This window comes from Portunus trituberculatus, chromosome 42, assembly GCF_017591435.1.
Source record: "Portunus trituberculatus isolate SZX2019 chromosome 42, ASM1759143v1, whole genome shotgun sequence".
Classification (NCBI taxonomy): Eukaryota; Metazoa; Arthropoda; class Malacostraca; order Decapoda; family Portunidae; genus Portunus; species Portunus trituberculatus.
Genome location: NC_059296.1, coordinates 28,944,433 through 28,966,017, shown reverse-complemented (window position 1 = coordinate 28,966,017; position 21,585 = coordinate 28,944,433). Strand labels below are relative to the sequence as shown.

Here is a 21,585-nt window from a genome sequence, read left to right as displayed (position 1 = left end):
GAGAGTATGAAGTTATTTTTCACTCTCTTCCTTCTCCGGGCAGCTTGTGTGTGTTTAATGAAGCGTGTCAAGTCATTCGGCTTACCTTCTCTCATGTATTGTTAATGAAAGGACTGTACAGGGTAGTGATGTTAGATGTTCTTGTTTACCGTCTCTTAATTGGGTGTGTTCATTGTTTTATCTTTTTTCTGTATTTTCAACAGTGGTAATGCAAAGTAATGGTGTTAGATACTCATATTTACCGTCTATGAGCTGGTATCGTGTACATTCTGTTGCATTTTTTTTCTTTTCGTTCGTCTTCCTGTACTGAAAAATCTTCTCTTTTTAAAGCCTCACTTCCAGCACCTGTCACTTTGCTAGTAGGATTAACATTCTGTCCAGTCTTTTTACGTCATGCTGTCACCTTCGTCCCCGTCACAGCAGTTCCAGATCTTGCCCTTCCTCGTAGTTTTTATCCGGTATCGTCTTGCTTAGCCTTTGATGCCTGGCCAGTGTGTTCCTCTTGCCACTCACCGTAACGGAGTCAACGGAGTCCTCGTCTGACTCCTCCCCGCTTGTCACTTTGCTCCCAGCAGTGACGTACGGGAGGAGGAGAGCAGGAAACGCAGCGGTCCTCGTGTTTAGCAGGGAGCAACAGGGAGTGAGGGCGATGGAGTAGGAAAATGAGAGGAAGAGTTTGTGAAGGATGGTCATGAGGAAGGGAATAATGCTTCCTGGAGCCCGTCATTGAAGGGATGGGTGGAGACGCCGCACACTGACTACTACTACTGCTTCTACTACTACTGCTACGGCTACTACTACTGCTACTACTACTACTACTACTACTACTACTACTACTACTACTACTACTGCTGCTGCTGCTGCTGCTGCTGCTGCCACTGCTGCTGCTGCTGCTGCTGCCACCACCACCACCACCACCACCACCACCACCACTGCTGCCACTGCTGCTGCTGCTGCTGCTGCTGCTGCTGCTGCTACTGCTGCTACTACTACTACTACTACTACTACTACTACTACTACTACTACTACTATACTTGGTCTCATCTTTGTTATTCCCCACCTACCTCTCTCTCTCTCTCTCTCTCTCTCTCTCTCTCTCTCTCTCTCTCTCTCTCTCTCTCTCTCTCTCTCTCTCTCTCGTTGTACCCAGTCTACATACTTTTTTTTTATATAATATTAAATTACAACCATGATATTTCCTCTTTCCTCCTCCTCCTCCTCCTCTATTTGCGACTACTTCTACTACTACTACTACTACTACTACTACTACTACTACTACTACTACTACTACTACTACTACTACTACAAAAGAGAAATGGTATGTTTGCCTCTATGCCCTTCTCCCTCCCTCCCTCCTCCTCCCTCCCTCCCTTCCTCCCAATCCCTCCTTCCTCCCTCCCTCCTCCTCCTCCTCCCTTCACCCTTCCCAATTCTCCTCCCTCCCTCCTTCTACTCTCCCATCCCCTCTCCTCCATCCTCCCCAACCTCTCCCATCGTACCTCCTCTCCGCCTCCCTTCCTCCTTCCCCTCGCCTCTCCTTCCTCCTCTCTTCATCCTTACCCTCTTACTTCGCCTCTCCTTCCTCCTCCCTTTCTCCCTCCCTCATAAGGAAACTTGAGTTATGTTACCTTAGCTCGGAGGGAAGGAATGAGTGAGGGAGGGAAGGAGGGAGAGAGAGGGAAGGAAGGGAAGGAGGTATGGAATAGGGTGAGGCAAGGAAGGAAGAAAGGAAGGGAAGAATGGAAAGAGAGGGAGGGAGGAAGAGTAACCTTGAGTGAGGTGAGGGGTTGAGGGAGACCAGTCTCTCTCTCTCTCTCTCTCTCTCTCTCTCTCTCTCTCTCTCTCTCTCTCTCTCTCTCTCTCTCTCTCTCTCTCTCTCTCTTGCTGCAATAATATAAGGAAGAAAGGTCATCGTTATGCGAAAGAGAAATAGAGAGAGAGAGAGAGAGAGAGAGAGAGAGAGAGAGAACAAACACAACTCTTCCCCTCAAAAAAAAATCAGGAAAGAAAAAAAATCGAATGGGAAACAAAGTAAGAAGAAAAAACAAATAAATAAATATTAGACAAAGAGAAAAACTAATGCAATGAGAGAAAAAAAACAAGAAAAATAGAAAAAGGAAGTAGACAGCCATTTATTTACGCACTAGAAGCACACTCATCGCCGAGAGAGAGAGAGAGAGAGAGAGAGAGCCTCGAATGTGCACAGTTCATCACTATGCAAGGCGAGGTTCAGGAGCGTCCCGTGGGTTGCATAGCTAACAACGACCAGTTAAGCAGCCTTCACCACCCCACCACCACCACCACCACCACCACCACCACCACCACCTCTTAACATTACCGATAGCTTTAATTCAGTGTGGTAATGAGTGGCAGGAAATCATTGCTGAGGGTTGTAGGCTGCACTGGGACGCGCTGAGGAGAAACAGACGCACAGACGCTTGAAGACTGGTTGGCTCGTGTGTGTGTGTGTGTGTGTGTGTGTGTGTGTGTGACAGGTTACGTTGTCTGAGGTGATCTGAAGGGAAGTAGGGTAGTGGGATTGTACAAGGAAAGGCTTCTCCTCCCCTGCCGTTCTTCCCGTGTCTGTTAATGTGTGTTTTTTATTTATTGTTTAGTATTTTTGTTATTGTTATTAGCTTTATTATTATTATTATTTATTAGTAGTAGTAGTATTAATCATTACGACTACTACTACTACTACTACTACTACTACTACTACTACTACTACTACTACTACCATCATTACTACTACTACCACCTTTACCACCACCCCCACCACTACCACCACCACCACTACCACTATTACTACTATTAACATCACTAGTACTGCCTTCATTGTCTATTTTTCTCTGCGAATATTTCCTAACACCTCAGTGCTTGTAATCACCACAAATAATGAAAAGAATCACATCTCTGTTTCTTCATATCCTTCATAGTAGTATTTGTTAAGGATAATCTTCTAAATCCTGTGACAAGACTTACATTTTCTTTTTATTTCCGGTTACTATAGGAAAGCTAATTATTCATATACGGGACAGTGTCTTTATTTATCTGTCATTTATGTATATATGGTAGTGCAAGAATCTTACGTATACCTCGTGATCAAACTTTCATTATTCTTATTTAATTTCCTATTTTTGTTTTATATATTTACTTTGTTATTGTCATGGCAGTGAGCGAAACCCCAACAAGCTCGGTAATGAAGCTCAAACAACAAACATCTTACAAACACCTTCCGTCAAATGGTTTAATGTATTGGTGACGTCTCAAAGTGACTGGTTTCATTATTTCTAGTATTTAGATAAGGCAGTACAAGTCTTTAATGATCAAGGTGAAGTAACAAGTGCGTTCTATTATTAGCAAGCGTGTCTTTGTGGTGGGAAGTCTCCTGATGGTACAGAATGGACTGCAAAGTTCAAAATTATGACGCTTAAATGTTGAAGAGTCAGCCTTTGAATACTTTGTTGGTATCTTATCCTTGACTGAAAAATTCCATTGTTGGTGGTGTCTTAATAGTGGTGGTGGAGGTGGTGGTGGGGGTAGTGGTGTTTCTGTTAATCAAGAAATGTAAAGTTCTTAATTATAAAGTTCAAGTCACAATCGCATTAGTATTATCATCTTTCAACCATTAAATACATTGGTGGTGTCTATTATCATAAGTAGACAAGTTCAATAAATTGGTTATGTCTTGGTGTGCTGGTGGTGGGTGGTGGTGGTGGTAGTGGTGATGGCGGTGACGTCAGTGATGGTGTTAAATAAAGAAATGCAAAGTCCCTAATAATGAAGCTCAAGTATTGTAACTATTATAAGCTATGAAGGATATACAACTATCATTACCAGTCAAGGGGTCTATAGTTCTGTGGTCTCGTGGTGGCGGTGGCTGTGATGGTATTAGGAGAGGGCTTGGCACGGGAAGAGGGTCGGACAGCGGGGCACCGGCGGCAGCAGCAGCAACAGTGAACCAGCACAGGGGAATCACCGAGGGCACTGAAGATGTAAGGGCGGATACGGGACGCGGCGGGGAACTAGATTTGATGTTATTTTTTAAGGATCTACAAGTCAAGTTTCCTCCTCCTCCTCCTCCTCCTCCTCCTCCTCCTCCTCCTCCTCCTCCTCCTCCTCCTCCTCTTCCTCCTCCTCTTCCTTCTCCTGATTCACTATTCCCGCGTTTGCCCGGATGCGTTCTTAAGAGAAAAAGAAAGTTTGTTCAGAGAGAGAGAGAGAGAGAGAGAGAGAGAGAGAGAGAGACGATAATTAAATTCTTAGTCAATTTTCTTCGTTTTAGTTTACATTATGTAGTTTAGTAGTTTATTAATTTTTTTCTTGTGTTCCATTGCGTTTTCTTGCCATCACTTTCTTCTCGCCTGTCTTCCCACGCTTCCTCACGTGCCTCCCTCCCTCACGTGCCTCCCTCCCCTATCTCTCTCTAACACGTGATCCTCCTCCTCCTCCTCCTCTTCTTCCTCTTCCTCCTCTTCCTCCTCCTCCTCCTCCTCCTCCTCCTCCTCCTCCTCCTCCTCCTCCTCCTCTTCCTCCTCTTCCTCCTCCTCCTCCTCCTCTTCCTCTTCAACTTTTCTCTCCATTTAATCCTCATTCCATTCTTTCTCATTGTTATTTTTTCTCTACCTTTTTTTTCGTTTCTCCTTATTCTTCCTCTTCTTCCTCTTCCTCATCTTCCTTTTCTGTCGTGTGATTTTCTTTCCTTCTCTTCCTGTACGAAATCTTTACCTCAACCTTGGCCCTTTCTCCCCCTCTTTCTTCCTCCCTCTTCCTCCCCCCCCTCTTTCTTCCTCCCCTCTTCCTCTCCCCCCTCCTTCTCCTAATAGTAATGACGCACACAAACTGGTTTCTTGCTTATTTTTTTCCTCCATTGGCTCAGTGAACTGCTTGCTACTTCTTTATCTTGTTCGTATCCGTTGTATCATTCTCATTCTTCTTCCTTATTTTATCATTTTGTCTCATGGTATTCTATTTCTCTCATTTTGTTACTACAGTCCCTCACAAACAGTCGTGTAAGGACCAACAGAGTTAATGTTTGTTTTTCTTTTGTATTTCTTTGTGTCCTTCGTCACGTGTTGTAGGAGCCGTGTGGGGCAAAGGAAGGGATCAGAGACTAAGAGGAAGGAAGAAATGAGAGGATTTTTCATGAGCGAGGCCTTCATCTCTTAGACAGGGACTTAAGGTCTAGAAAATACGGTTTTTGGGCGCAGCTTCTACAGTCCGCTTCACGATGCTTCCACGCTGACGAGGCCTCAGAGGTGCAGGGCCTGCCACGTGTGGGCTTGACGGCTTCTTGCCGCTTTCCTTGTGTTGTGTTCTTATGCCCTTACGTTCTTGAAAGGTAGTCCTACAGTTCTTTGCTTTTTTTTTTTACGTTCTCTGACGATCAGTATATTTAACTGCCAAGTGCTCCCCTCTCCCCTCCGCCTCGCCTCCTGATTCTTTATTCCATCTCTCGCTCCATGGCCGCCTTGTAACGGATGTATTTATCTTTTTCTAATGCACCTCCTTAATGATGCAGGAGTGATGCCCCCGTCTTACACAATAGCCCTTGACTGCCTGCTTTGGCACAGGGTACACATCCTCTCAGGGTACATGTCCCCGATAGATCCACTGCTTGCATTACATTGCCAGACTAACATTATGACATGTTTTTTCCTCATACCACACGAGATGTTCCCAAGCATTTTCGCGCAAAGTCTCTTCTAGATAGCGTCACCCTCCCCCTCCCCCCGATCTTCCGTATCACACCAACAAGACTGACTTTGGCCTTGATAGTTCTACATATTGTTCTCAGTCACTATCAATATTCAAAGACAAATCTGCAGAAATTTGATACCAAAGCTCACTTTTCCTCATTTTTTCTAAGTGACGCATTTCAACACGAGATTGCACGTTAGTTTTTTAATTTATCCTGATTTGAAGTGAGAACGCTTGCGTCATAGATCCACCGACTGTGACCGTCTAACTTGTTATGCATCTTAATATTGTTCATTTATTTATTTATTTTCTACCTCTTGATTGTTTGTCACCAGGTTCCTTGTGCTTTATATCCACCACAGGCGTCAGGTACACATTATGTTGTGATTCCTCAGCGCCTCACACTGCACTGAAAAACAAAGTCATGGCCACGCGATCCTTTTTCTGCTGGACTCCTGCACACCTCAGCTCATGTTTGTCGTCACTTCTTTAGGGGCGTGTTGTCCACACCATCACTCACGCTGACTGACAACAAGTACTGGAGGTGGCATTAATTATTGTGAAAATAGGAAAGCACACCCAGGGCTGCGCATTCCCGAACAACGAAACCACGGACTCCTGTATTTGGAGTCTTATTTGGCGCGCCCCCACTGTTCCAAGGTACAGCCAGAAGAGGGTGAAAAGAGGGCGAAACAAGCACTCCAGCATCCTAGCCAGTGAGGCAGCCTAGCTATACACCGATAGGTGGTGACAAGCAAATAGTACTCATTACTATACTGTTCACATTACTTCCCATACTTGTCCCATCAATCTTTCTGCATCTAACACTTACACTCCATCCCCCAGCTAGTCACATCAGTCCTTCCCACACCCTTAGCTTCTCTCCGTCCTGTTCCATCATTCTCTGTCCATTCACATTCCTATCCGTCATAAAAGATCATAAGAAAATAAGGGAAGTTATAAGGAGCCATCAGGTCTGCACGTGGCAGTTTCTCTATGGCACGAGTCTCCCTATCCACACCCTTTACCAGACACTCCCTACCATGCACGCCTCAGCTATATTTTGGTCCTAGTTTCCCTTGTCATGACACTTCGTCGGACGTCAGGGCAACGGTACAGCGCCGGTGATGAATAGGCAATAGGGGATAGTTAGCAGGTGGCAGTGACATGCTAGAGGCAAAGTACCTGGGTGAATGCGCGGCACCTGTCAATGGAGTGCCTCTTTTTGGGTTGCTCTAAGTGACACTTGATATCTACACAAAATCCTTAGGATTAGTGTAATCAGGGTAGGACATGCAGTAAATAACTGGTTCGAAAATTATGGTTAAATTTTGAAAATAGATTGAAAGAAACTCTTTTTTATAGAAAAGTAAATGAATGGAATATACTTAATCAGATTGTTCATGCCGAGTCAGTAAGGAACTTTTAATGATCAGACAAATTCACGGATGTGGATGACAAGGGAAAGGAAAGGAAAGGTATGCTTTACCCAGGAACTGCCACGTGTAGGCCTGGTGACTTGTTACGGCAGCCTTCATGTATCTCTGTCCCCGGCTTGCGGTGTGGAGAGAATACGAAGTCTGTTACCGGGAGAAAAAGACGCCCCTCTTGAGACACTAGATAGGTATTCCCTCCCCCTCCTTATGACCAAGGTTAGTGTGACCTTTTCCATTATGTACAAAACCAATTATATGATGGTATTGACAACTACCTGCGGGCGCCTGTTGCTGCGCCGCGCCACCTGATTCGCACACCCACCCACCCACTCACTCACTCACTCACTCCCTCTGCCTCATGACACATCACTCACTCTTCACTCACCAGCCTCTCATGACCCACCAGAATTTAGCATATTCCGTCACATTTTTTTCACTGCCGAATTTTGTGTTATCTTGTGCCGTTTTGGACTTTGGACTTGTTCTTGCGATTTTGTATTATCTTGCATTATCTCGGACCTGTTATCTTAATCACACAGGTACTCTCATTCTTACTCTTTTATTACTCGTTCCATAGTGTTCTTCCAGTTCATATGTTTATTTTTTCCTCGTTATTGTTTCTCTCTCTCTCTCTCTCTCTCTCTCTCTCTCTCTCTCTCTCTCTCTCTCTCTCTCTCTCTCTCGTGGCATTCTTATTGTTTCAAATTGGCTTTTTTATATATATTTTTTTCGGAGCGTTTTTCTAGATGCCTTTTTTTCCAAATGCTTAGTTTTCTCCCTTAGGCAAAAAAAATTTTTTTTCACTTTTTTCTAATATTTTATCACTGGTGAACGTCCTCTTATTTTCGAGTCTTCGCCTTTTTTTTTTTTTTTCTATTATTCTTCAGAGGCGTATTTTCATTTTTGTTATTGTCATTATACTCGCTCTTATTTTATTCTTCTTTCTTCTTTTCTCTCACTCTTCATATTCGTAAACACATTTTTATTCATTACTTTCCTTTTCCCATTTTTCCTCTTTTTTGGTAAATATATTTTCACCTTTTTCTTTCTTTCCTCATTTTTCCTTCACGTTGGGTAAAGAAGTGGAGGGAAGGAAAAGATCAAAGGGTCAAAGAGAGAAGAGGAGGAAGAAGTGGTTAGTGAGAGGGAGGGAGGGAGGAGAAGGGGAGGAGGGAAAGTGTTCAGAGAGGGAGGGGGGGAATGGGAGGGAGGAAGTGGGGTGATGGTGCCACCCACTCATTGCTGCAGTGAAAGAAAATGGGTGGAAGAAAACGTTCTCTCTCTCTCTCTCTCTCTCTCTCTCTCTCTCTCTCTCTCTCTCTCTCTCTCTCTCTCTCTCTCTCTCTCTCTGACATCAGTTAGTTATTGCATGTCCGTACTTTTTCTAATCTTAGGAACATTAATACGAGTTACTACAATGAATCACTATGTATTTCTTCTTCATGTTAAGTGTATTGATATAATACGTAATAACAACCTAGTCATTAGTATTACAGGGCGCGCCTGACGACATCTGCCACGGAGCCTGGACAAGCCTGCCCAGCACAAGCCTGCCTCAGCCCACGCCGTGCCACGCCGGATGGAACCAGCTCATGGAGATGAAGCGATAAGTGAAGACCGGGAACGGTTCTAAAGGACGGATGGGAGAATGATAAAGAAAGAAGAGAAAGGAAGGAAGGAAAGATTCTTAATTAAAAACCGTTGTAACAATAAGCACGATAATTTTCATCTCCAATGCCACAGACAAGCTGGGTCAGTAATATAAGACTGCGTAGATCGTTCATAATATTACACTTTAATTCAGTTAGGTAAACATAATTCAGTGACTTTCCTATTAAGACACTTCAAACGATCGATCAGTTAGTCATTCAGAATTCGAGTACTGTAGATATTAACACTATACACTCCATGATATACCAATTCAATGATCATTTTATTACGACGCTTAAAGCTATCAATCAACAAAGTAATCAGGCAGAATAATCAAGCACCACAGAATACCTTGCGTTTGAGAGAGACTTACGGCTCCAAGCGAGAGAGTGTGACTGGACAGCCATGGGCCGCAGATGTCGCGCAGGGAAAATTGAGAGTCGCTAGCGGTGACTCTGATAGACCACGAGTGCCACCGCGAGGAGTAGTATCTATCTGTATCTGGGAAACTGGAGAGAGTAGAGATAAGAGTGTAGAGGCGCAATGATTGTCCTCGTGACCCACTGAACCGATTATCAAGGAATAAGGAGACGAGGTGAAGAGCTACAAAAAGGAGGAAGAGAAGGAAAGGAGGAGAAAGAGATGAAAGCGCTGCAGGAAAAGATCAGAGACATGACAGGTGAAAGTAAAGGAATCGTGTGTGTGTGTGTGTGTGTGTGTGTGTGTGTGTGTGTGTGTGTGTGTGTGTGTGTCTGTCTGTGCGTCTTTACCCGGCACACAGCGGCTGAATGGTGGCGCGAAGCGTGAATGGCAGTGAGTGGTGGTGATGCGCACTATACTGGTGGTGGTAGCGTGTGAATGTGTGAGTGTTTGGATGAGTGTAAAGTTACTGGTGGTAAGATTATTACGTAAGGAGGAGGCAGGGCAGGGCTGAGCAAGGCAGAGCACAATCCTGAGGCTAGAAGAGAGACTGACAGACTGACAGCCGCTCAGCCAAGGTCAACTTAGTGCAGGCGAAGGAATAATTATAAAGTTAGATCTCCAAAGTAGCAACAACAATATCCCTCCTGATCCCTCCCTCCTTCCCTCAATCCCACCCCCTGCTCCTAACACCCCTTTGTACTTGTCCCCAGTGCCCCTTGGCCCCCCAACCCAGGTGGTGCCCCCTGTAGTCATGGATGGGTAGTATGGGGCAGGGGGAGAACAACAACAAATCGACGCAAAAGTGAGAAAAAATATGTAGGTCAGTTTTATGTTGGTGCATGATCGAGTGTTGAAGGTGTGTGTGTGTGTGTGTGTGTGTGTGTGTGTGTGTGTGTGTGTGTGTGTGTGTGTGTGTGTGTGTGTGTGTGTGTGTGTGTGTGTCCCTGTGTGTGTAGGGGGTGTGAGGGGGTGTAGGATGCAATGTGTGGGGGCTGAGGTCACCGTGGGAGGCGGGACCGCGGTGTTCGAGGGGCGTGGTTACGGCGGTGTCGGATATATAAGCGAGGCAGTGCCGACAGGACGGTAGTAGTACATTAGGCCACAGTCTAGCTGCACACGACTCCTACAGCTCGACACGTGCTGCCCGCACCTGCCCTCCCTGTACGTCACACGCTCTCAGCACCAATTCGAGAGCCATGCGCGCGGCCTTCGTGGTAACGTTGGTGTTGGCGGTGGTTTTGTCCTGCCTGGCCGACACGCCAGGCTTCGAGATCACCACCACCACCACGCTCGCTCCCGAGGCACCAGGGTCCTCCTCGCTGGCAGAATGGCACTCGTCCACACTTTGGATTATCATTCTGGGTTTCGTCCTGGCCTTCATCCTCTCCTTCGGGGTGGGAGCCAACGATGTAGCTAACGTCTTCGGCACGAGCGTGGGCGCCAAGGTGCTCACTCTGCGGCAGGCTTGTTGCATCGCTACTGTGGCAGAAATCCTCGGCGCCGTCCTCATCGGTGAGTCTGCGCGTCTTGCTGAGTCTCTTGTTTCTCCCTCGTCCAGGTCCCCGTCAGGAGCTCCTGCTGTTCCTGCTACCCTCGTCGCCCCTGCCCCGCCCACACCTTCCTGTGACATACACCCAACTCTTAGACTCAACTCTTAGTCATCCCACTCACTCACTCACTCACACTTTACTTCATTCCAGTCTCCCCAATCTCCCAGCTCCGTCGCAGCCCATCTCGCGCACACAACCAAACACTCCTCCACTTGACTCACTAGCTTCCTCTATTACAAGACTCTGTGATTCATTCCTTTCCTCACTCACTCCGTCACTCACCCACACCTAGTGATTCTCCTTAGTCCGTCAACCCAATTATCTCCCTCATGTCCCTCACCACACTCACCTCCGTGCCCCCTCCCCCCGTTTCCATGGAGCCCTGGTCTCAGGAGCTCCTGCCCTTTGCCATCGCTGGCTTCATTGTGTCCTTCATCCTCGCCTTCGGGGTTGGGGCCAATGACGTGGCTAACTCCTTCGGAACCTCTGTGGGCTCAGGAGTCCTCACGCTCCGCAACGCCTGCATCCTGGCCACGATTTTCGAGGTCTTGGGTGCAGTGCTCATAGGTAAGTGCTGATCTTGTTTCTCTGTACGCAGGAAGTCTTTTATTTATACACTGTACGTGCTCGAATTTCGAGGAAAACTTTTGTGCGTTTTATCTCTGCACTGAACGTTATTCTCTTGCAATATCACTTCACTTTTCTTTTTCTATTTTATCTTGGATCTCGAAAACCTAACAAGCATCCGACTATTCCACGTAACTCACTTCATTATCGAACTTCAATGAATGTAATTTATTTGCATTAATGACTGTAGCTTCTTGGTAATTTATTTGCATTAATGACTGTAGCTTCTTGGCCCTTTAATTTCTGTACAGGAATTAGAAGGAAACAGGTGAGAAAATAGAGTATTTAATATCTAAATGAATAGACGTCGAGGATTTGAGTGACATTTGCAGGTTAGGTGAGAGAAGGATGGAGGAGGACATGGCGGTTGCTATGAGGTGTGTGTGACAGGGAGGGGAGGGGAGGTGGCAGGGAGTGAGTGACACGCTGGGAGCTGAGCTGAGGTGAGGTGAGGCGGGCGGGCAGGCAGGCAGGCAGGCAGGCAGGCAGGGTAGGTGAGGGAGGAAGGCGGGCGGGTTTGGTCTGGCTGCTAACACACACAATTACGTCTGATGAACCAATCTCAACAGCTGACCAGTACTAGGCAGACAGACAGTCACGCTGCACCTTGTACCTTGCGACAGGTGTGCGTACGTCGTCATTCCACCACTAACCTGCCCCTCGTAGCTCCCAAACTCCCTTTATCAGGCCTTATCCCACTTATCCTTATCTGCTGGCTATCTCCTTCAATCGCTGGCTGGGTAGATTTCCGGTAGAACTAAGAACCAGAGAGAGAGAGAGAGAGAGAGAGAGAGAGAGAGAGAATTAATCTTGGCCCCTCGCTCTCTGATAAAGCCGTCACACAAAGATATGGTGCAATCATGAAGAAAGAGAGAGAGAGAGAGAGAGAGAGAGGGGGAGAAAGTGGATAGAGGGGGGGAGAAAGTGGATAGAGGATGATGACGATCATAGGAAAGGACAAGAAAGAGAGAGAGAGAGAGAGAGAGAGAGAGAGAGAGAGAGAGAGAGAGAGAGAGAGAGAGAGAGAGAGAGAGAGAGAGAGAGAGGGGAGATATGAAAGAATCAGGCTGAGGGGAGGAGGGTAGAGGGGAAGGAGAAAAGCGACGATGATAGGACAGGAGAGGGACAAGGAGGAGAGAGGGAGAGGGCCAGACCCAGTTGGCTGTGTTCCCAAACCTACGAAAATGACCATGACTGAATTAAGAGCTAAAACATCTTGGTACGTACGCGGAGGCACACCTTGAGAAAGGAGCCCACTGAAAACATGCCTCTACATTCCTTCCTCCCTCTTTTCACTCCTCTATTGCTCGTCGGCTCAGAAAGAGAGAGAGAGAGAGAGAGAGAGAGAGAGAGAGAGAGAGAGAGAGAGATAATTGACGTAGCAGGAGAGCAAGGAAAATTGTGGCAGCCAGACAGGTGTAAGGTAATATATGTGTCTTGGCAGGTGTGAATAGGTGACAGGAATAGACTCCTTTAATTAGGTCCGTGCAAAGTCAATAGGGAGGTTTGAGAAGATATAAGACAAATTTACGTTTCCGATAGGTATTAGGTGTGTATTTCACTTGTTTGTAGTCGCCTCACTTTGACTATTGGTGCTGCGGTAATGCTGTTCAGAGAAGCCGGCGAGGACAATACAGGGGAGTGCGCCGCGTGTGAAGTTAGGTGGTGAGATGGCGAGGTGGTGCACTCTATGGGACAGCGGGCAGGTGCGGGAAGGGGGCAGAGGAAGCAGCCTGTTAGAGCGTGTTCGTTCCTAGTGTTTACTTTTCCACCAGTGTCACTCAGACTATCAAGTGCGCCGCTCTGCTTCCCACGGCCTTGACGCTCCCCACCTTTCTGACTCCTGCCTACCTCAACGACTCACTGACTCACTCCCAAGAACGTTTCCTCATTGATAACTCCACTGTAGTATATCTCTCGCTATCTTCTGCCGGGCGTGTGAGATAATGAATGGCTCCTGTTGTTGTTTCTTCTATTCGCGAGCGTCCAGCAGAGATGAGGGAGTCAAGACGCGTTCTCTCCGTTGTTTCCGTGTTTCCAGGTTAATTGTGGGCCGCGCGTTGCATCACTGACCTCGATTCCTTCCCTCTAGGTGCTCCTCTTCCTCCCTCGCTGATTTTTCATACTTCCCTTTGCTCGCTCTCTCTCTCTCTCTCTCTCTCTCTCTCTCTCTCTCTCTCTCTCTCTCTCTCTCTCTCTCTCTCTCTCTCTCTCTACGCCATATGACCTCTGTTGCTGCGCCAAAATTTTCGTTTCTCTCTCTCTCTCTCTCTCTCTCTCTCTCTCTCTCTCTCTCTCTCTCTCTCTCTCTCTCTCTCTCTCTCTCTCTCTGGTGTCATTCCAACAAGAAAGAAACCTCTAAAAAAAACGTACTTACATAACTAGTCCGTCAAAAATTATAGTTGGTGAGAATAAATTAGGTACAAGAATGTGGCTAGAGGGAAGGGAATGTGGCTTCTATTCTATTCCTTATCACTGAGTGCATGTTCCGCATTCAGAAACCCTTTGCTCTCTCACCACGACTATTTTCCAAAGCTACAGAAATGATGAACGGGGTTTACAAGAGTGTTTCTGCAGTTAATAATGTAGAAGTTTTGTCAGTCTGCCTCTAGAATTGTAAAAAACATGTTAAAATCTCGTTAATTTAGATAAAGCCTTTTGAAATAGTGGAGGTGAAGCGCTGAAGTGTTTGAGAGTACAGGCCTATATGATGCCCTGGGAGTGAGGTAATGTGAGGCAACTTCAGCCGGAAATGACAAGGATACGCGACCCGGCGGCTAGTCACAGGTGCGCTACTCTAATCTAGCCCTGTCTGCCTCACTAGTACACAATACTAGCCAGGCGACCTTTACGGGGCCATGTTAGTGAGACCGGCCCGGGAGAGAGTCAAGTTTAAGGGGACGGAGGGAACAGACCGACACCTTCCGCCGGTACACAGAAAAGACTGGGTTTTTTTTCCTTTTTTTTTTTTTTTTTTACTCTTTCACTTGTAGTAGATATATTGAAGGACATACTAGATGGATAGATAAGAGAGAGAGAGAGAGAGAGAGAGAGAGAGAGAGAGAGAGAGAGAGAGAGAGAGAGGGCGGAGAGTAAATGAGGGAGTGAGAGGGAAGGGAGAGTGAGCGAGAGAAGGGTATAGTGCTCAGAATTTTATGTAAGGCAATTTATTTATTCTGTGAGGCGTTAATGAACGGGGAAAAGAGAGAGAGAGAGAGAGAGAGAGAGAGAGAGAGAGAGAGAGAGACTGGGGAATTATGTAAGAGGATTTTTTCAGTGACATTCTTGAGAGAGAGAGAGAGAGAGAGAGAGAGAGAGAGAGAGAGAGAGAGAGAGAGACTGAGACTTTGGGTACATTTTATAAGTGAACTCAGCAACTCTTCAGATTTTTAAGTAAAAGACTTGAATTTGTGTCGTCCTCTTCCTCGTCTTCCTCTCCACTCCTCCCCAGCCAGTTTCGGCGAGAGGAAGTGACGATAGGCAGACTCTATCACCTTTACTATCCTACATCACTTTCTGTTAATTAGGTGAACTCTCCGATCACAAACGGCCATGCAAGAAAAAACAGTTTGCTGACGTTTGTTTTCCTTTGTATTCTTTTGTCGATCTCCTTCAATCCAGCTTAGTTAGTGAGCTGCTTCACTACTAAACTGAAGTGGTCACAATCATGTTGCTGTTGTGTTCAGTCAAAAAGGAAACTTCCTCTTCCTTCTCCTCACTTAGCAACACTTCACAACACTGTTATAATAACTGGTTTTACTTTATGAAGCAGAGAGAGAGAGAGAGAGAGAGAGAGAGAGAGAGAGAGAGAGAGGGAGAGGGTAGAGGGAGAGAGAGGGAGGGGATGTGGCGTTGCGCCATTCACTGTCACTCCAAGTTAGGGGCCAGAATATTTTCCTGCTTGATATGAGTAAAAGGAGGCGAGGCGAGGCGAGTCGCGGCGAAGGGAGGGAGGGTTTGGGAATGCAACAATCGGGTGTCTTCAGGCTTTCCCGTTCAAGTTGGCAATCGTGATCTTAGCAACCCCATCCAGCACTCTTAGCTATCCGTAATGATCAAATGTTATTGAGTGAGTTTACTTATCTTCTTATAGTGAGAAATCATGAAAAATTACTTGTGATTGTGAAAGTATGCTTAGTTTATGTCTACTGACACTCGCTGTTCTTCCCGCGGCTCATTGTAATAACCAACATGGTCTTTCCTGCTCCGAGGCACGCTACATGCAGTATAAAGACCTTGTGACTCAGTCAGCACAAGATGTAGGCGGTAAATTCTCTCATAACGCTTCTGTGAAACAATGTTTAGTTGTTTTTCGCTTGTTAGACGCACAACTACAATTCATCGTGCATTTGATAATAACCAGCAAGGCATTTCCTTCTCCGAGACGTACAGCATGAGCCTTGTGCCGCAATCAGCATATAATAAAGCGGTAAATGTTCTCATCTGTGAAACCATACTCTACCTTGCCCATGCATCAGAGTCGCTGAAGCCTCACGCCGAGACTCATCTTAAATTGAAGGGATTTGTATTGCCAGCGAGAAGCACTTGTGCTGTTCCGCGTCTGGCTTTACCGCAGACTAGGAACACAAGTGCACCGGGGCCTTGCAGCGGCAGCGCCGTGCGGGTCTGGCAGCGGGTGTGGTGGGTGTAGCCTGGCCTGGGCGAGTCACCCTTGTCAAGTAGGCCTTGCCCTGCACCTCAAGGACGCCCCGCCATCTCCACACGTTTTTGGCGGCGGCGACGAGCCAGTCCACCGCGCTGCGAGGACACTGGCCAAACCTTTCTCTCTCTCTCTCTCTCTCTCTCTGAAGAGCAGCACGAGACGCCTATTAAGAAGAAATTGTGTTGCCGTAAAGTGAACAAATGCATTTTTTTTCTTTACTTTGAACGACTCCTCTGTAATGGAAATAACTGGCGAGTCTAATCAGCGGCTCACATGATGGAATTTACTGTCATGCTCTCTGTTTGTGTCCTCAAATATGATAAGGAATATGAAAGAAAAAGAAAGATACATGAATGGAAATGAAAGACGGCTAACAGAAGCTTCCTTGTTCCCGACGACTCGCCTTTGGCAGACTCCTTAAGTAATGTTTGCATGGCCCACACACTAACTGACCATCATCTATTCCTTATCAATATCGCTCTTTTTTGTGTTTTGTCTCGCCGTTCAGACTTCCATCACAGCGCCAACACATCAGGCAACGTTTGTCCGGAAACTGCCTTGTGTACGTCTGGCAGCTTCTTCCTTCCCTTATTTATCTTATGTATTCTTAAGCCACGTCGCTCTGAAATCATTTCTTGTCGAGGATCATCTCTATATCTGCATGTATCGCTTTCATTTTCTGGATTTATCTATTTGCTAATGTATTTTTATTATGTGCTTTCAGAATCATAAATGTGTGTGTGTGTGTGTGTGTGTGTGTGTGTGTGTGTGTCATTCATTCAGTCAGTCAGTAAGTCAGTCAGTCATTATCCACGAGCGCCACTGACTACTAAATAAATGAATATAACAGGTACACACTTCTCTCTGCAAGGCCACGTTCCATTTATATAAGGCGTACAGTAACTCGTTTATCTGCAAGGATTTTTTTTTTTTTGTTACATAATGGCATCGAGTCTCATCCGTAGCTCTCTTCCTTCCAGGCTACAAGGTGTCTGACACGGTGCGGAAAGGAATCTTGGATGTCACGCTCTACAACGACTCCGAGAAGGAACTCATGCTTGGCTCCCTGGCAGCTCTCGGTGAGTCCCACGTTGAGAGAGAGAGAGAGAGAGAGAGAGAGAGAGAGAGAGAGCAATACTGAAATCAATTCAAATATTCCCTTTCCATATTCACATACCATAGCTCCTGGTTCACTAAATGGTTGTTTGACACTAAAGGAACAAAGTTTGTGGCATTGAGTTGGCGTGATGGCACGTCACCAACACTTTGCTAATGAGTGGAGGCCCCAACAGGTGGCAGCGCCATATGGAACCTGGTGGCGACCTTCTTCAAGCTTCCCATCTCCGGCACCCACACCATCGTGGGCGCCACCGTCGGCTTCTCTCTCTGTGCTCGAGGCTTCAGTGGAGTAAACTGGATCACCTTTGGCAAGATCGGTGAGTGAGACTACAGACCTTTCTTGTTATTTATTTCTTATCAGTTCTTGACCGTTGTCGCTTGTAGCTAAAGCGTTTTTAGTCACCCTCACTCACTATCTTGAAGCAAAACAGCAAAACAACAACAAAGAAAAAAACGAAGTCTTCAAAAGTCAACGGTAAAATGTCGATGTGGAGCGAGTCACTTGCAGAATGCAAGGTTCGCTTTTTGCGCACGAATGCGAATCCTTGAAGATTAAGTGTTTTCAAACTTCTCTGCTCCTCAAGGACTTGAGACCGGCAGCGTGGTAGCTCGTCCAGCGCCGCGGCGCTCTGGCGACGTCTGGCCGGTCGGCAGGCTGGCAGTGGCACTCCTGCCTCGCCGAGTAACTGGTTCAGACCAGTTCCTCCCTATTTTAAGGACCCAGCCAGATGTTTTCACGTCCCTACACTATTATAGATGTAAATCGTGAACCGAATTCTCTAGTAATCAAAGGAGTGACAGACTCTCGTAGAACGAACAGGCAATATCTCTTAGCGGGAGCTGAAATAATCTCCCAGCATGGAAGCTCCTCTACTATACTGACACACGGCCTAAAGATTTTCCTCACATTAATGTCACCATCATAATTCTTAGTCAGTTCGGTACATCCACCAGTGGCTGTACTCAGTACTGATGTCGAAAGAAACAATCACATCACCTTTCCCGTCGTGACAGCGGCACTCGGTGCAAATCTTGCTCCTGACGCGCTGCCTGTTAATACTCCTGCTGTCCACACTTTGTTGTGAACTCTTTCAGGAAAAAATGTTGACGCCTTTTCAGTTTTCATAATCTTTGTTCCTACGTTCGGATGCAGTGGGTTCATCGCGTAGGTTACGTGACGATGACGCAGCGCCTCAGACAAGCCTCCCTCAATGCTGCTACAGGCGATGCATTACACGGCACACCAAACATAACACAGCGACATGTAGATATGAATGAGACAGAATATTAGTAGCACTGTCCCCCACGTGCCATAATGTGCGCGTCTCGGAGCACCGCCCTCACTGAGAACTAACTATTTATAGAATCAACGTACAGCATCAAAACTCAAGGTTTTCTGCTGAGGGAGGGTGGGGGAAGGGAGGGAAGCTGGCTGGGAGTGGCGACCACAGCAAGGGCACGGAACCTCATTCGGCCTGTATGTGCCTGTGTGCACACGCACGTACTACGATGTGTTGGTCACAAGATAAATAGATAAATAAAACTAAAAATTTGCAGCATAAAAAACGTAAAAACTTGTTTATGAATGAAAATGCGTAAATTAGTGACAGTTATGAAGACAAACTCGGTAATGATTTGTGATCTTTTTACGTAATAAATGAAGAATGAATAAATAAATAGATGAATAAGGGAGAAAAAAGTAACTGACGACTAAACTCTTGATCAGTGAAAAACTGATGCAGGAATGCAGGAAACAAGCACGTGGCCAGTACTTGCTTGGTGACCTTGCCCTTTACGGAGGGGAGCAGTGAGTGCCGAAGGACGCATGCCGGCCGTTACTGAGCTACTGGCGCACTTGTTGTGCTGTTCCCTCACTTCCGCCGCGACATTGGCTGATGCAGGGCCGCAAGGCTGACGAACACTGAAAGGAATACCATTGTCATTGAAATGGAGTTGACAAGTGTGGAATGTATTAAAAGATAATTAATTTTCTCTGCCAAGTCGCTAAAACTTTCTAAAGTCTAACCATCATGTGTTTGGTACTGCACAGTGGCTTCCTGGTTCGTGTCCCCCGTGCTGTCCGGCATGATGTCTGGTGCTCTGTACATGCTGTTCAACAACCTCATCTTCAAGAAGGAGAAACCCCTGGAGCCCGGCCTCCGCGTCCTGCCCTTCATCTACGGCATCACCCTGCTCGTCAACGTCTTCTCTATTGTGCATGATGGACCCACCAGTAAGTAGTATTGCCATTGCATGTCACGTACAATATCCATATTTCCAAAACAACTTTTTGTCACTTTATAACGACTTAGCGGTCCACTCTCAAAACTATATTTCCTTCGCAGTCCTGAAGTTCAACCTCATCCCTTGGTGGGGCGCTGTCATCGTCGCTGTGGGCGTCGGCATCATCACATCCCTCATCGTGCAAGTATTCGTGGTGCCTCGCATGCGCAGGACGATCAGAGGTAGGTAATGGCACCGTGACAACCTGCTGGCGAAAAAAAAAAAAAAAAAAAAAGCATTTCAGTGATCAACTGAGGAAATAATATGTTTCCTATGTAATTGAGCTGACTGGTACTCTTTTTCAAGGAACTAAGCTTGATATAGAGCAAGTGAATCTAGGATAATAATTATAGTAATTAATTTATATTTTTTTTCAATTCACAGCTCACCTCGCCAAGGAAGTAACCAAGCAGGAGAGCGAGGTCAAGTTTACTTTTGATTCTGCTGGTGAGTTGCCTTTTTTTTTTTTTTTTTTTATTACCACCTTTTAACAAGCCCCCACTCCCCATTCTCTCTCTCTCTCTCTCTCTCTCTCTCTCTCTCTCTCTCTCTCTCTCTCTCTCTCTCTCTCTCTCTCTCTCTCTCTCTCTCCATTTTTTCACACCTCACACACTACATTTGCTAGTTTTCTCCCTTTTGTTACATTTCTGTAGCAACTAGTATAAGGTTAGTGGGTATAATGAATGCATGACACCACCTAGGAATAGATTATGAAGGGAAATGCTTTCTTGGGATTGAATAGATGATTTTGAGCTTTCATGTGTCTTGAAATATAATGGGATTCAGGTACTTCTTGACGCTAATCCAGGGTTTGTTCCAGATAACTTTGAAATGGTTGAACTTTTGTACAATGAAGGTAAATGATGATGTTCGGTGTTTGGAAGAAGCATTCATTCCTTGCTCTTGCTTTCTCAATGAATTCACACGTTAATAAGCTGCATTCTTGTTCATGTTGTGGAGAGCGTGGGAGTGTGGGAGTGTTTACCATGCAGCGTCCAGCTTGCTCCCCCGAGAAGAATCCCTGTAATGCTTGAGTCATGTGCATTGATTAAGCTGAATTTAACTCTGATATAAGAAACGAGTTTGTTGTCTTACTGAGAGAGCAAGACACACTAACCACATCAATGTTATACTCATAGCAACCTCAGCCTTGTTCAAGCAAATTTAACATTTAATGCTGACTGGAAATGTCTGAGACTTAATTCCATACTTCAAAATTATAAAAAAAAAAAATTGCTGCTCCCTGTGTATATATAGATTGTCAGGTTTTGCAGTCCACCTTCCTCTTCCACCATGTAAATATGTTGATTATAACTATTTGGTGACAATGGGAGGAGATGCATGTGACATATTTCATTGTCACCTGAATGTTATTTGAATTGTTTCTAACAGACAGACAGTGTACTGCATGCAATCACTGTCAGTTTCCCATTATAGTTTCATACTTTGCAGTGAAGTGCATAATATATATACATATTTATATCACTTTCTTGTACTGTTACCAAACATCAACCTACATGTATCCTATATGAGAATCTGAGTATGGAATACCACACACATGAAACAAACCAGGACAAAAATGAGTCCTTGAGGTTGCTGGAGATGACACCACATTAAGGAATGCAGGCTCTTCAGTACTAAATACAGCACCATCTCTTGTTCCCTGCAGACAACTCCCGTTCACCCACACCACCAAGCAGGGAGCTGTCTGTCATTGAGAAAGGAATCACCCCAACCACCTACACCTTCAACAACTCCTCCGAGACCAACGGCTACATTCCTGCTGAGACAAAGTCCAACAACCTCCTCACTGCCAACCTGGACAATGGCTGCTCCTCACAGTCATTTGGTCAGTAATTACACTTTCCTTCAACACTAACACTTTCCAGCTTATTAACAGACTGACAGTATTTGTTTCACTCTGTACCACTGTATATGTATTGTTTTCTGTCCTGTTCCACAATGTGAGTGTTGCTTAATCAGGCATTTCATTTTGTGTTTTATAATACATATTTCTTTTTGTCTCCATCTTATCTTTTCAACTTGATCATTATGCAATTGACAGTTTGGTTTTATTTCAGTGTACATCCTTATTTTTCTGTTGCTGTGTTCACACTTTCACACTTACCTGAGC

At 45.6% G+C, this 21,585-nt stretch overlaps 1 protein-coding gene and 1 long non-coding RNA gene across 10 annotated transcripts in view; one reads left to right on the top strand and one right to left on the bottom strand.

Annotated features, from left to right (window-relative positions):
- The window catches only part of LOC123517678 (sodium-dependent phosphate transporter 1-B-like), a 177,565-nt gene that overhangs the window by 150,688 nt on the left and 5,292 nt on the right, over window positions 1-21,585 (top strand). For 5 of the 8 annotated variants that reach the window (XM_045278013.1, XM_045278011.1, XM_045278012.1 and 2 more), the window contains 8 exons: window positions 10,768-11,326; window positions 17,030-17,128; window positions 17,342-17,485; window positions 19,219-19,401; window positions 19,514-19,633; window positions 19,836-19,898; window positions 20,272-20,307; window positions 21,121-21,300. In XM_045278013.1, coding sequence (XP_045133948.1) covers window positions 11,089-11,326; window positions 17,030-17,128; window positions 17,342-17,485; window positions 19,219-19,401; window positions 19,514-19,633; window positions 19,836-19,898; window positions 20,272-20,307; window positions 21,121-21,300 — 1,063 coding nt within the window. In that variant the 5' untranslated portion in view covers window positions 10,768-11,088. Of the gene's footprint in view, window positions 1-10,281; window positions 10,722-10,767; window positions 11,327-17,029; window positions 17,129-17,341; window positions 17,486-19,218; window positions 19,402-19,513; window positions 19,634-19,835; window positions 19,899-20,271; window positions 20,308-21,120; window positions 21,301-21,585 lie in introns of those variants that run through there. The other 3 variants (XM_045278009.1, XM_045278016.1, XM_045278010.1) reach the window with 3 other exon arrangements.
- LOC123517680 lies at window positions 8,549-9,906 on the bottom strand. 2 transcript variants are annotated; one of them, XR_006678534.1, is made up of 2 exons: window positions 9,138-9,906; window positions 8,549-8,765 (listed from the first exon to the last, which is right to left on the bottom strand). It is a non-coding gene; the product is annotated as an uncharacterized LOC123517680 (long non-coding RNA). The 2 variants fall into 2 exon arrangements; XR_006678533.1 differs by having other exon boundaries at window positions 9,160-9,906.